Consider the following 16,555-nt stretch of genomic DNA (forward strand, 5'->3'; position numbering starts at 1 on the left):
ACACACACACACACACACACACACACACACACACACACACACACACACACACGCGCACTATATCCATTTGAAAATAAGTACCAGTAAACTAGGGACTGAAACGTAGATTATAAAAACTAAACCCTATATGGAGGCAGTGAGAATTAAAACAGACAGCTCTCTTTTGTTTGTTTTATAAGAATTTAGGCCTTGAAAACACATTTTCTTAGTCTAATAATAGGGTCAGCAGGAGAAAATGAATAGGAAAAGCAGTTAAGAAAAAGGTGACAAAGATCCATGTCTGGAAACACATAAGAAATTTAACAGAAACATAGATTTTCATTACTTAAATTCAGGAAAGGCTTACTTAATACCATGTGAAGCTAAAGTAAGAAGACATAAGCCGTAAAAAAGGAACCACTATGTTTTTCCAGTTGTCACTTGTTCTTTATTAGGATGGAATATTAAATACATATATGTGTGTATATGTATGCTTTTAATCTTTTTCTTTCTTATGATTCAACACATTCATGAAAGCATAAAAGTAGCAAGTGTATATGGTACACTGCACATTGGATTGATTCTGTTCCTCGCTCTGCCATGGTTAGCTGTGGAACCTTCTGCAAACAATTTACATCTTAGTGACAGTTTCCCCAGATGTGAAAGTATCAAGTGTCAATGGATGGTGGTTTTTTATTTTTTTATTTGCTGACATGTTCAAATATTAAACATTTTGAAGTATTTTAAAGATCACATATTCCGATCTGTTATGTCAATAAACTACTTCCTATAACTAGAACTAAATTAGGCACTTTGAAGGGTTTTTTTTTATGGTTTTCAAAGCATTAAAATTCCATTTAGTAATATATGTTTTTTCTTAAAGTAAATTCAATTCATATCTTTCTGTAGGTCAAGCATCAGGCTGGAGGCTTCTCGTGACTCGCAGGGTTCCAGGGGCTAAGGAGTCCAAAATTGGCAGGTCAGGTGGAAGGCTGCTGGCTCACAGGGTTGTGGGAGTTGGCAAATCCCAAGATCTGCAGGTCATGTGGCAGGCTGATGGCTCACGCCCCAAGAACCAGAGGTCAGAGGATGAAGAGTAAGATGCAGGATCCTGAGAGAGAGTGAGCCTTGCTGGAACATCCATTTATATACCTGAGGCAGGCCAAACCCCCAAGGAAACAATCCTTTCAACTGACTGGCTGCTCATATCAAATCTCATCTTGGAGATGATTACATTGTATTGGTACTCATCATGGCAGTGATTACATTATATTACATTATGGAAAAGCAATCAGTCCAGTGTCTGCCAAACCACAGAGGATCATAGCTTAGCCAAGCTGAGATAACATAACCATCGCAGCGACCTTATGTATAACAGAACAAAACACTGCCTGGTCCAGCGCCTTCCTCATAATCCTTGCTATGTTTGAATCCATTTTTGCACACATTGTGTTAATCCATTTTGATAAAAGCCTTCCTCTTTTTCCCTAACTCTCTACCTTACCAAGCATGATGTCCTTTTCCAGGGATTGGTCCCTCATGATAACACGCCCAAAATATGTAAGATGAAGTCTTACCATCCTCGCTTCTAAGGAGCATTCTGGTTGTATTCTTCTAAGACAGATTTCCTCATATATTCGATATTCTTCACCAACACCATAATTCAAAGGCATCAGTTTTGCTTCAGTCTTCCTTATTCACTGTCCAGCTTTCCCATGCACGTGAGGCGACTGAAAATACCATGGCTTGGGTCAGGTGCACCTTAGTCCTCAAAGTCACATCTTTGCTTTTTAACATTTTAAAAAAGGTCCTTTTTAGCATAATTACCCAATATAATATGTTGCTTGATTTCTGGACTGTTGCTTCCATGCGTGTTGATTGTGAATCCAAGTAAAATGGAATCCTCGTTAATTTCAATATTTTCTCCATTTATCATGCTGTTGCTTATTGGTTCCGTTGTGAGGATTTTTGTTTTCTTTATGTTGTGGTGTAATCCACACTGAAGGCTGTAGTCTTTTATCTTCATCAGTAAGTTCTTTAAGTCCTCTTTGCTTTCAGCAAGCAAAGTTGTGTCATCTGCATCCTGCTGGTTGTTAATGAGTCCTCCTTCAATCCTGACGCCATGTTGTTCTTCATATAGTCCAACTTTTTGGATTATTTGCTCAGCATACAGATTGAATAAGTATGGTAGAAGGATACAACTCTGACAACAGCTTTCCTGATTTTAAACCATGCAGTATCCCCTAGTTCTGTTTGAACAACTACCTCTTGGTACCTGTCTATGTACAGGTACCTCATGAGCACAATTAAGTGTTCTGGAATTCCCATTCTTCATAATGCTTTCCATAATTTGTTGTGATCCACACACTCGAAAGCCTTTGCATAGTCAATAAAACACAGGTAAACATCTTTCTGGTATTCAGTGCTTTCAGCCAGGATCCATCTGACATCAGCAATGATATCTCTCATTCCACATCCTCTTCTGAATCCGACTTGAATTTCTGGCAGTTCCCTGTCAATGTACAGCTGCAACCACTTTTGAATGCTATTCGTCAAAATTCTACTTGTGTGTGATATTAATATATTGTTCAATAATTTCCACATTCTGTTGGATCACTTTTCTTTGGAATGGACACAAATATGGATATCTTCCAGTTGGTTGGCTAGGTAACTGTCTTCCAAATTTCTTGGCATAGCTGAGTGAACACTTCCCATGTGGCATTTGTTTGTTAAAGCATCTTGCTTGGTATTCCGTCAACTCCTGGAGCCGTGTTTTTTACCAATGCCTTGGGTGCAGTTTGGACTTTTTCCTCCAGTACCATCAGTTCTTGATCAGATGCTACCTCCTGAAATGACTGAACATCAACCAATTCTTTTTTGTACAGTGACTCTGTGAATTCCTTCCACCTTCTTTTGATGCTTCCTGCATCGTTCAGTTTTTTGCCCATAAACCTACTGCCATCAAGTAGATTCTGACTCATAGTGACCCTACAGGACACAGTAGAACCGCCAAGGGTTTCTAAGGCTGTAAATCTTTACAGAAGCAGACTGCCACATCTTTCTCACTCGGAGCAGCTGGTGGGTTCAGTGAGCAGCCGACTGCTTAACCACTGTGCCACCAGGGCTCCTCTATTTTGCCCATAGAATCCTCAATATTGCAACTCGAAGCTTGACTTTTTTTCTTCAGTTCTTCCAGCTTGCGAAATACCAAGCGTGTTCTTCCCATCTGTTTTTCTAACTCCAGGTCTTTGTATACTTCATTATAGTACTTCTTTTCTAGAGCCGCCCTTTGAAATCTACTATTCAGTTCTTTTACTTCATTCTTTCTTCCATTCATTTCAATTACTCTGTGTTCAAGAGTGAGTTTCAGAGTCTCTTCTGACATTCATTTTGGTCTTTTCTTTTTTTCCTGTCTTTTTATTTACCTTTTGCTTTCTTCACATATATCCTTTATGTCATCCCACAGTTCTTCTGGTCTTTGGTCATTAGTGTTCAATGTGCCATATCTGTTCTTGAGATGATCTCTAAATTCAGGTCAGAGAGACTCAAGGTTGTACTTTGGCTCTTGTGGACTTGTTTTAATTTTCTTCAGCTTCAACTTGAACTTGGATATAAGCAATTGATGGTCTGTTCCATAGTTTGCCCCCGGCCTTGTTCTGACTGATGATATTGAGCTTCTCCATCATCTGTTTCCAAAGATATAGTCAATTTGATTCCCATATATTCCACCCGGCAAGGTCCACATATATAGTCATCATTTATGTTGTTGAAGAAACATATTTGTAATGAATAAGTCATTGGTCTTGCAAAATTCTCTCATGCAATCTCTGGTGTTGTTTCTATCACCATGGCCATATTTTCCAACTATTGATCCTTCTTTGTTTCCAACTTTCACATTCTAATCACTAGTAATTATCAATGCATCTTGATTGCATATTTGATCAATTTCAGACTACAGAAGCTGGTAAAAATCTTTAATTTTTCATCTTTGGCATTAGTGGTTGGTGCATAATTTTGATAACAGTTGTATTAACCAGCCTTCCTTGTAGGCGTATGGATATTTTCCCATCACTGACAACACTGTATTTCAGAATAGATCTTGAAATGTTCTTTTTGATGATTCAGATAATTATAGCAAAATTATTTTGTTGTGGAAAAAGTGACAAACTTTTATCAAATAAAATTGAAGTTTGCTTTATTTTTAAATTTTGAACTTCTATTTATTGCTGATTTCTTCTCAATGATAATGATTAACAATTTATTTGATGCCTATTATATTCACCAGTTATGCTCACTGAGAAAATAAAATTGAAATAATAATATATTATCCACTCTTTCATCTGATGTTAGTTCCAAAGAATGTTTTGCAGGAATCATGTCAGATCCAAATGAATTAGACTCTCTATTTGACTTTTCGGGCCTGGAACGGTGTTTTTTGAAGGTTTACACTTGGTTTTACATAGTATTAAAGTAATTTCCAAACATCTATTAATCTGAAGAATCTTTAAATGTCTATGCCAAATTTTCAGCAACAGGAAAACTAAATTGGAGAGATTGCTTTCCTTTAGGCCATTTTCAGGGAAATTGGTATCAGAATAAAAAAGGATGAAGCTTGATCAACCATGTTCATATTTGTATGACAATTAAGAAATCCAGATTATATTCACTCTCCTCTCCATCCAAGAAGCCAGCATTCTTTACACAGCCTTTCCAGTGATTTGCTCCATTCTAATGATATAGATTCTAGCTATATTGAATGACATTTTCCTATTAAGTTTAATATTAATCTTAATATCACCACATAGAATCTTCATATGCAATGAGAAAATAATAGTTGTACAAATATTAAATGCGGAGTGACAACCCTCCAATTTAAAATAAACATTTTAATGTGTACGTACTTAAAATGCTGCTCTCAAACTAGTTTTGGATGATGTTTCCACTCTAACTAGAGGATTGTCCATCTTTTCTTTAGTTTCATATGGAACATAGATAGCCAAAAAATTCTAGTAAAGTTACTGAAAAATATGAAATGGAACTCAAGAGTAGCCAACAGAAAATTAAATTCAAATATTTATGGAAACAATACAAGGGTCTCGGTTTAAGAAATAACCGCACCAATGAAAAAGAAAAACTAACAATTTAAAAACTAGTTGGATGTGTGTGAATTTTGTGGAGACAGGCAGAGGGAGAAAGGAAAAAGGAAAAATCAAAGATGACACAGATTCCAGCATATATGCCCGCCACAACTGTGTCACCACTAAGAGATGATGTCAACTCACACGGAATGTGCTTTTGTGATAGATCTGATAGGCTGAGTTTGAGAAGATAGTGAGATACTTAAATAGAAGTTCCTAATAGAAGGTTGATAAACATGAGGCTAAAGCTCGGTATCACATTAGGGCAGCGGAAGTGAACTTCAATCATCCCATCCACAGTGGAAAGAAAAGGAGCTAGATTAATAAAAACAAACTAACAGTACCCGTAGGCCAAGGGCCCTGCACTGTACTATACAATTTACATTCATTCATTTTAATTCTTACAACAACTTTAGGAAATAGAGTTATTAGCCTTGTTTCTAAAATGAGGAAACCAAGTCTCTGAGGAGTTAAGTAACTTCGCCAACTAAACAAGGTATTCTAATTTCAAAACCGTTACTCTTTTCACTATACTACACCGGCTTTGGGGAACAATGTCTGGGATCATGGTGTGAATGAGATGCCCAAGAAAGCAAACACAGAGAGAGGTGTAAAGGGCCAACACAGAATTTTTAACTCACCTCTATCCTACAGAGCCTGCGAGTCTTCCCAGCATCAGGTACATTCTATAATGTTCCTAAAAGCCTCAATGCAAGTCTCTCCATCTCTGTGAAAATCAGTCACATGTAGGCTTTGGGTTTCCCAGACTAGCATGGAACCTACCCTTAGGGAATACAATCAAATACAATGGGCCAGTGAAATAATTAAACCTCCCTCAATTGTTAATTTGTTCCTACTTGCATTGCTCAAGTCAGAGTTACTTATTTACAGTGCAAGTTATCTTTATTCTGTATCAGTTACCTTACCTAACAAGAATTAAATTCCCAAACCATGGCATAGGCCTGAGCTTTCGAAACTCAGCAAGTGCTAAACACTTTCTTAATGTTTTGAACGCTTTCCTACAGCAAAATGCTACAGACTACACAATCAGCTCCTCAGCCAGTTGACTGGCATGGCCTCGGATTCTGATCCTTCTTGGCTTTGCTTTCAGATATTTCTCTCCACCATACAATTTGATAGGCCAATCAAGTAAATTTTTCACCAAACCAACTTTTAATCTTTCACAGAAAATACCTCTTCAAAATTTTTATGCATCATTCTACTAATTCTGTTTAATCTGTTGATTGCTCTCCTTTGCTGTTCATGGAACAGAGAAGATGAAACAACCCAACAATAAATTTCCTTTCATCAGATTCTTTTCCTTATATTTCTTTAACGTCTGGATTTCTTCCTTACTGGCATCCTGTAATATGCAAAATGGGGCCCTGGTAGGGCAGTGGTTAAGAACTCAGCTGCTAACCAAAAGGTCAACAGTTCAAATCTACCAGCCACTCCTTGGATACCCTACCAGGCAAATCTGCTCGGTCCTATAGGGTTGCTATGAGTTGGAATCAACTTGATGGCAATGGGTTTGGGTTTTTTTTGGTTACTATGCTAAACAAAACTCTTTTCACACTATGTAAACGACTATAAAAGCTGTGATTTCAATGAAGGAAAAGAAATGAAATTGGTTGCTAGGTTGAATTAAATTGTTTTCCAACCCTATCAGTTTAGCCAAATGATTACAGCAATGAGGGCAGGCAATCATAGCAAGAGAGTAAGCTCAAGCATACACAAAGAAAAGAAGAACTTCTTCTTTAGAATTTGGGTGATGTTCTCAATTTGATAAAATATTCTTAAATAGACACCATGAGTTACAAGGAAGGAAGCATAAATTTAATGAGAAAAATCTGCATTCATTCTCTTACCGAAACAACAACAACAGGGTATAAAATGGAAAGACGACTCTCTTCGAGCATACCCAGTAACTTCTGAGTTTCTTGAAAATCAAAGTTCATAACCTGAATGACCAAAAAAATAAAAGAAAGTGAAGAAGTTCTTAATGGATTTAAAACTTAACTCAAGGAGGAAAATGGGAAGATTTTACATAAAGTAAAAATATTTATCAAAGCTTAATTTTTAATTATTTAAACCATTTTAGAGGGTATCCATATGGTAATACATATCAAAATTTGAACTATTGGTTATTTCAGACCTCTGTCATATTATCTGCTTTATACCAGGTAAAAAGATAAAATTGAAAATACTATCTAAAGAGACATCATCTCATCATTATGAAAGCTAGCTTGTTAAAAAAATCTTTTCACTATTTCAAAAAATAAAATTTTCAAATATATAATGAATAACAAAACTCAGTTATCAAAATCTTGATTTCAAACTTTAAAGAATCAAGAAAAATTTAGTTCTCTTCCACCTTACATTTATATAGATCATTAAGTGCTTTCAATCATTTGTATTTACTACTTACATTTACACAAACAAAATTGTAGCATTGTTCTAAGATGATTTGCTGAAGATCTCTGCCAGCATGACACAGTGGCCTAGATGTGACATTTACTTGCTAGGGAGAAAAAATAATAGGAAGGAAGGTTACAAACTTGATAAACAAACATGAATACAAACAATTCCGTTACAAAGGAGCACATAATTGCTGTAGGAGAAGCACAGAGAGCCAAGTGCCATATATAAAAATAAACTAAGTTCACTGCAGCACTATTCACAATAACCAAAAGGTGGAAACAACCTAAATGCTCATCAGCAGCTGAATGGATAACAAAATGTGGTACATATGTACAATGGAATACTACTCAGCCAGTAGGAGAAATGAAGTCTTGGTAATCTGTTGCTGTTGAGTTGATTCCGACTCACAGCGACTCTATAGGACAGAGTAGAAGTGCCCCATAGGGCTTCCATGGAGCAGCAGGTGGATTCTAACTGCCAACCTTTTGTTTAGCAGCCAAGCTATTAATCTCTGAGCTACCAGAGCTCCAAAGTCTTGATAATGCTACAATATGGATGGAGCTGGAAGATATTTTGCTGAGTGAAATAAATCAATCACAAAAGGACCAATATTGTATGACCTCACTTACATAAAAAGCAAGTGTATAGATAACAAAGTTTATTAGGGGCTACTGGGGGGCAGGATACAGGGGAAAAGGGGGGGTTAGTGGTGATGGAAATATTGCATTGATTAACAGTAGAGTTGCACAGTCAATTACTGTAAATGCTGTCAGTAAGGTGTACACCTGTAAAAAGTTAAGCTGGCAAAAGCTATGTGATAAATATATTTACAACAATGACAACAAAAAGAATAGCTGCTGAGGCTGCTTATGTACACCCAAAACCTCATGGGATTTGGTTTCTTGGTTTGGAGGTTGAAGATCATGGTTTCATGGGACATCCCAGTTAACTGGACTAATAACATGTTTAGTGCTTCTGTTCTACCTCCTAGTTCACTGCATAGTGCCTGGGGTCTTAAAAGCTTGCAAGCAGCCATCCAAGGCACAACAACTTGTCTCTATTCACCTGGAACAACAGAGGAAGAAGGACCATCAAGATTAGGAGGATACGGAATGTGTTGGTAATGCCTCCTTTGCCATGAGACCAGGAGAACTGGATGGTGTCAGGCTACCATTACCGAACATTTTGATCAAAGATTCTATAGAAGAATCCTGATCAAATGGAGGAAAATACAGAACAGAATGTCAAATTATCATGGACTCCAGACTCCTAGAGCCATGAAGTTTGGCTTAACTCTTGATACTATTAGCTTGAGATAATCTTTAAACCGTAAACCAAAAATATCTCTGCAGTCTTCTTAAAACCAAATAATAGTTTAGCTTAACTAGTAAAATATGTCTGTTTTGAGCATTATGCTCTTTTAAGAACTATCTATCTGGTATCAAATTGACAACAGTGACTTGAAAGATTAGATAGGAACCTTAGGGGACAGTGAATGTTAATGAGGGAGAAACAACTCAAAAAAGGAGGGTGAGAATGGTTGCATAAGCCGAAGAATGTAATCAGTGCCACTAAATGGTACATGTAGAAACTGTTGGAAAAAAATACTAATTAGAAGCTTATTAGGCTACTGAGAAAAAGACATTTGAACTAGGCCATGAATAATGAGTATAATTTTAACAAGCAAGATTATAGGAAATCGTTTTAGATAGGAGAAAAATGTAGAAAAGACATGGGATATACTCAGGAACAAGCAAGTAGTCTAGTTTATCTACACAACGAATGGTGAAGGAATAAAATCAGAAAATTAAGTTAAACAAGGATTGTTGGAGGATTCTGGAAGCACTTTAAATACTATAGTCAAAGAGATTAAATTTCATTGAACCTGGAATAACTAGAAGCAGGGAAAGTAATAAGGAATTATCACAATCATATAAGTGAGAGTGAAAGGAGACTTAAACTGGGGCAATAAGACAAAAGAAGAGATGAAAAAGATACTGTCAAAGTAGATTATTGCTAAAAATAGTACTAGAGTAGATTAAGAAAGAAAACTACATATATTGCACAAACTTTCCTAATAAAGTTTTCATTCCATATAGTTTAATATTCTAATTAACTTCCATTTTTTTATTATAACAGCGTAAACAAAAACTTAAGAATTACTAAACGGAGTGACTACTATAATGGTATCTATTCCATAATAATTCCAAGGATTTCACATTTCAGTTGAGTGTTGGCAAATCTATGGCATTACATTTAGAATGCTATACAATTTATAAATCTAGAATGCAATTTTTGTTTCTAAGTAAAACATCAAACTCTGCAATTTTAAGGGTATTATCTATCCAGTAACTTAATTTGTATATAATTTTGATGAAATATTTGAGAATGAGGGCAGGAAGTAAAAATTTTGAGGTCTTAGGTTTTCTATAGAAATTAGTTGGCTCATGAATTTTAAGAATTGTATTTCAGTTTAAAACTGATCAAGCACAAAGTTCAAAGACAACATTATTTAAAAGAAACAGACATACAAAAAACTTCCATAGTCGTCAGTCATGTATTAACACTAAAAGAGAGAAGAAATCAGATCTCTGCTGTACAACATTCATTTTGTTCAAGAAGTTACTTCTCGGTATTGCAGGAAAACAATATTCCATGAGTCTCTCATATATCCACATATTTTCAAAGGCATTAACAGTTAATTTGCTCCAGACTGTCTTTTAAGGATGTTTGTATAGCAGGCAGATTTCGAAAAATGTATATGTCTCTTGCTAGAGCAGATTTGCTTATATTCCAGAAAGTTAAGATAGAAGAATATTTAATACACCATGGACAGCTAGAAGAACAAACAAATCTGTCTTGGAAGAAGTACAATCAGCATGCTCCTTAGAAGAAAGGATGGCAAGACTTTGTCTCACATACTTTGGACATGTTATCAGGAGGGAACAGTCCCTGGTGAAGGACTTGGGAAAGTAGAGAGTCAGTGAAAAAGAGGAAGACCCTCAACGAGATGGATTGACACAGTGGCTGCAACAATGGCTCAAACATAGCAACGATTGTGAGGATGGTGCAGGACTGAACAGTGTTATACCTAGGGTCATTATGAGTCAGAACCAACTTGAAGGCACCTAACAACAACAAAAACAACAAAGATAGAGACGCTCATTTCCCTGAAGCAGACTTGCATGACACTCCAGAGAAATAAAAATAATGTCTCTCTCCTGAGGGGAGGATGGGCAGATTTGCCAATAGACCCTATATAAGACCTGGGCTTCTAATAACAAGAATCCTCTCCTTTAAAGACCCCACTATCTGGCAACACGTTGCCTTAATTTCATCTTCCTGTGGGAGTTGCAGTTTGGAAAACCAGTGCTACGTTGTTACTCTGGCTAGTGCTATTGCTGTGAGCAATAAATTGTCTTTTTTTTTTCTCTGACCCAGGAGTCTCCTGTCTTCTGTTGATATCTAGAAAACTGTCCAGCTAACTTGCTTGCTTGCAAGTAGGTTAAAATCTTAGACCCTGCTCAGTTTCTGACTTGACAGACATAAAATAAGGGAAACACATCATCAGATCTTAACTTCAACAAATGTGTGTAGGAGTGTATTTTGAATCCATGAAATAACTTACTTTAAAATTCCTTTTGCACATACATAAAGGTCTAGGATGAGAACACGAAGGATATTCTGATTTAGCTTTAAGTATTTTAAAAAAATAGGTTAAATTTTTGAGGACAGAGTATGGATTCTTGAGGACAGGATGAGTAGTGTACTCATCTTTTTATCACCAGCAAATGCTTAACAAAATTTGCCAACATAGTTCTTTTAAGAAAAATGTCTTGGTTCGAGAAAAGTATTTATCTTCTTAAAATTAACGTGGAAAAGTTAAAATACAAAAAAAAAAAAAAAAAAGCTTAAGAACTCACTCAAAAATACAGCTACCTAAAAATAATTGCCCTGAACATTGGATAAGCATCATTTCCAGATAATTGTCTGGGAATAATACATGCAGTTAGCTGATAGGAGAAAAGGACGAATGCAGCCTGACGTTCATTGTATTGTGTTTCTATTTCTAATGCATTAATTAGTTCTATAATAGTGCTGCTCTATTCTTAATTTGTTCCCTTACTCATTTTATTCATGTCTTGCAATGTCATCATTTGAGTTTTCATCTTCCTAGACTGAGATTCTTACTGAGTTCTTCTGTACAACAAAAAGGTACAAGGATATTTTTTGGTGGGTGTGAGGGGACTCTTGAGATTTCTTCCAGAAATATTTAACCTGGTTTGTGTGTGCTATGATTATTCACTTTTAGTATGAATTGTAGTGTTTCCTAGCATTTTTCTAAGAGTTAGAGAGTTAAAAAATAATAGGCATTTATAGCTTTTCTGCCTCTGCTGAGATGCCACGGAGAATTGTGGGGTTTTCTATTCTTGAGAGATATTCTCTGACTTTCCATTGGCCTTTATTTCAACCCCAATCTGCTTCTCTCTAAGTGGAAAATACAAGAATTATCTGAATTTAATGAATCGCCTTTTGCATCACTATGACGTCTGGGAGATCCATGGTGGGGTTTAGAAAACATGATGAGTCAGTTCCTTTGTTTGGTTGCTGTTAATAATTTTGTTTGCTCGATTTACTATTTTTGGTTCTTTTTTTTTTAAACATTGGAGGAGGGAGATTTTATAAATGGTCTTCACTGTATCATATACAGTACCATATATGCCTGGTTGTCACTATTATTTTTAAATATTTTAAGGAATTATTTTGCCTTACTTGTATATTGTACACTCTTAAAAAAAAGGTAAGCATTAAGAATATTTTAATATTAGTATTCCTAAAACAGAGCTTTGTTTTTCTAATACATGAAGTTTTACACACACATATGTATTACAAGTATATTATGTGTGTTTCTATATATGTAATTCCTATTAAATTAAATCTAAACTAATCAATTTGGCATTAAAGTTGTCCATAATCTATGTATATCCTATCTATACAAATCCTAACCCTCCAACTCCACTCCTCTACGCAAATGTTCTTCAACTCTAAGGCCAATTTCATCTGTTGTTACAAACACTGGGCTTATTCTTGCTAGTGACAACTTCAGATCATATTACTTTCAATAGGATTTAATATAGGTTATTAAAACTATATACTTCTTAAAATTAAGTAATAATAGTTAGAAGATAAATATAACATAAAGTCTTAGAATATAAGATAGAGGCAGAGATATATGTAAAGCACAGTGCCTGGCTACATAATGTTAGCTGTTATTGTCATTATTATTAAAATATATTTGCTCAGTTATTATCTGATAAATTAAAAACTCTAAAAGATGAAGTTATGCATCAGCTAATGCCAACTAACACAGCAATGCACACAAGAAATTTTTATAAAAAGTATTAAGCTTTAGCATTTGTACCCTCTTTAAAAAGACACACACAAAAATCCAACTGTAATTCTTTTTTCTTTGAAATTGAAACTCCTTTAATAATTGTTTCCAGTTAAGTCTAATTCTTTTATTTAGTCATACTGCTTTTCCTTCAACCAGAAAACAAACAGTATTTTTTATGCTTGAGTAAAGAAACTTAGATTTTACCTAAATATAGCAAAGGATTCTTTGACACCTTTCATAAACAAAGACCACATTAGACAATGCTATTAGGTTGTTTATGAAACAGCTCTATGGCATCATCTTTTGCTGTCATTCTTAATGTTTCCACAGTCAAACACAACAAATGAAACAATCTGCTGGCTAAAAGAACTTCTTGTTCTATAAATATTTTGGTTCAAAGAACATTTAAACAAAATTCAAAACAACTTTCCAATGTCTTCAATAAAATTAAAGAAGCATACAAAAAAAAAAATACTTTCCTTATATCATAACAAATAAAAATTTAGAAAAGAGTTAGCAATAACTAAATTCAACCATCTGCATATTCAAAACATCATTTAAAACATGGGCATTAAGAAGGCAGATGGGTTGTCAAAAAATACTTTCCTTTTCAAAAAGAATTAAGGTTTTACTAAAGCTGAAAACCTCTGGTTCAAGTTCCATGAGTCAGACTCAAGAATGTGTTTCTGAAAATTCAATTCTCTTTTTACAGAACATATTGGCTAGATCATCTCTGCATTTGAATTAGCCCATTTTTCACCTCCCTCCCATGCAAACAATGGCACTAATGTAGGTATAAACAAGGAAGTCATAGACAGATGCATTTTCTTTCCACTGTGTAGAGACATTAACAATTAAAAGTCTTTCCATACTTCGTATCAAGGAATCTTCTGTGGCTGTGACTGTTAACACCTGAATGCCTGGGCAGGGGCATCAGCTCATCAGTCACTGAATGCATCAATGGAATCACTTCAGCCTGTGGTGCTGTCTGGAGACTCTAATCTTCAGTCACAGGGTAAATGCTCAGTTTCTTCATCTCCAATTTTTTAGAAATCTTCACTAGGCATGCTCCTTTAAGTCGTATTCTCTACTTCCAAATTTTGAGTTGCCAATTAACATTTATATCGTTATTAGTTTTAGAGGTTTTTGTTACCCTAATATTGAGCATTTACTATAATTTTTTTTTTTTTTTTAAGAAAGAGCTTTTAAGCTCATTTTAGCAGTTAAGAGCATGGACCCTAAATCCAAACGACTCGGGTTTGAATCTAGCTCTCGAACATACTAGTTGAGTGATCTTCGATAAATTACTTAATCCCCGTTATTCAGTTTACTCATCAGAAAAATACCTGGCTCAAATAAGTCAAGAAAAAGAAATAAAGGGCATCCAAACTGGTAAGGAACAAGTAAATCAGTCCCTATTTATGGATGATATCATACTATACATAGAAAACCCAAAAGACTCTATAAGAAAACTACTGAAACTAACAGAAAAATTCAGCAGAGTAGCAGGATACAAGATAAACATACAAAAATCAGCTGGATTCCTATACACCAATAAAAACAACTACAAAAAGGAAATCAGAAAAATAATACCATTTACAATAGCCCTTAAAAAAATAAAATATTTAGGAATAAATCTAACCAGGGATATAAAACACCTGTATAAAGAAAATCACAAAACACTACCGCAAGAAAACAAGAGACCTACAGAAATGAAAAAAATATACCATGCTCATGGACAACTAGACTTAACATTGTGAAAATATCAATTCTACCCAAACCAATCTACAAATACAATGCAATCCCAATCTAAACACCAACAGCATTCTTTCAAGAGATGGAAAAACTAATCATTAACTTTTTATAGAAAGGGAAGAGGCCCCGGATAAGTAAAGCACTTATTAAAGAAGAAAAACAAAGTAGGAGGACTCACGCTACCTAACCTCAGAACCTACTATACAACTACAGTAGTCAAAACAGCCTGGTACTGGTACAATGACAGACACATTTATCAATGGAACACAATTGATAACCCAGATGTAAATCCATCACCTATGATCACCTGATCTTTGACAAAGACCCAGAGTCCATCAAATGGGGAAAAGACAGTCTTTTTAACAAATGGTGCAGGCAAAACTGGATGTCAATCTGCAAAAAAATGAAACAGGACTCATTCTTCACACTGTACACAAAAACTAATTCAAAATGGATCAAAGAACTAAATATAAAACCAAAAACTATAATGATCATAGAAGAAAAATAAAGTGAAAGCTAGAGGACCTAATACACGGCATTAACATAATACAAATCATAACAAACAATACACAAACACCAGAAGACAAGCTAGATAACTGGGATCTTCTAAAAATTAAACACTCATCAAAAGACTTCACCAAAAGAGAAAAAAGAGGACCTATAAGTTGGGAAAAAAATTTTGGCTATGACAAATCCAACAAAGTTCTAATCTTTAAAATCTACAAGAAAATCCAACACCTCTACAACAAAAAGACAAATAACCCAATTACAAAATGGGCAAAGGATATGAACAGACACATCACCAAAGAAGACATTCAAGCAGCTAACAGACACATGAGGAAATGCTCAAGATCACTAGCCATTAGACAAACGCAAATCAAAACCACAATGAGATACCATCTCACCCCTACATTACTGGCGCAAATCAAAAATACAGAAAATAACAAATGTTAGAGACGATCCAGGGAGATTGGAACTCTTATGCACTGCTGGTGGGAATGCAAAATTGTACAATCATTTTAGAAAACAATATGGCACTTCCTTAAAAAGCTAGACATAGTAACACCATCTGATCCAGCAATCCCACTCCTAGAAATATATCCTAGAGAAATAAGAGCCATCACAAGAATAGACATATACACATCCATGTTCCTTGCAGCATTGTTCACAATAGTAAAAAGATGGAAACAACCTAGGTGCTCATCAACAGATGAATGGATGAACAACCTGTGGTACATATGCACAATGGAATACTATGCAACAATAAAGAACAATGATGAATCCACGAAGCATCTCACAACATGGATGAATCTGGAAGGCATTATGCTGAGGGAAATAAGTCAATCACAAAACGACAAATATTGTATGAGACCACTACTATAAAAACTCATGAAAAGGTTTACATACGAAAAGAAACAATCTTTGATGGTTACAAGGGAGGTGAGGGGTGGGGATGGAAAAGCACTAAATAGACAATAGACAAGTGGTAAGTTTGGTGAAGGGTAAGATAGTACACAGTACTGGAGAAGTCAGCACAACTTGTCCAAGGCATGGTTATAGAAGCTCCAGAGATACATCCAAACTCCCCGAGGGACCGAATTACTGGGCCCAGGGTTATGGGGACCATGGTCTCCAGGAACATCTAGCTCAACTGGCACAACATAGTTTATAAAGAAAATGTTCTACATTCTACTTTGGTGAGTAGTGTCTGGAGTCTTCAAAGCTTGTGAGTGGCCAACTAAGATACTCCAATGGTCTCACTCCACCTGGAGCGAGGAAGAATGAAGAAAACCAAAGACACAAGGGAAAGATTAGTCCAAAGGACTAATGGACCACAACTACCACAGCCTCCACCAGACTGAGTCCA

General features: G+C 35.5%; 1 protein-coding gene across 2 annotated transcripts in view; it reads right to left on the bottom strand.

The window, feature by feature from the left end:
• CRPPA (CDP-L-ribitol pyrophosphorylase A) overlaps window positions 1-16,555 on the bottom strand; it is a 315,799-nt gene that overhangs the window by 173,950 nt on the left and 125,294 nt on the right. The window contains exons 7-9 of one of the 2 annotated variants that reach the window (XM_023732277.1): window positions 7,546-7,638; window positions 6,986-7,078; window positions 5,656-5,901 (exon numbers count right to left, since the gene is read on the bottom strand). In XM_023732277.1, the coding sequence (XP_023588045.1) occupies window positions 5,854-5,901; window positions 6,986-7,078; window positions 7,546-7,638 (234 nt within the window). In that variant the 3' untranslated portion in view covers window positions 5,656-5,853. Of the gene's footprint in view, window positions 1-5,655; window positions 5,902-6,985; window positions 7,079-7,545; window positions 7,639-16,555 lie in introns of those variants that run through there. The other variant, XM_004377417.2, reaches the window with a different exon arrangement.

The sequence above is a fragment of the Trichechus manatus genome, unplaced genomic scaffold, assembly GCF_000243295.1.
Source record: "Trichechus manatus latirostris isolate Lorelei unplaced genomic scaffold, TriManLat1.0 scaffold00050, whole genome shotgun sequence".
Taxonomy (NCBI): domain Eukaryota; kingdom Metazoa; phylum Chordata; class Mammalia; order Sirenia; family Trichechidae; genus Trichechus; species Trichechus manatus.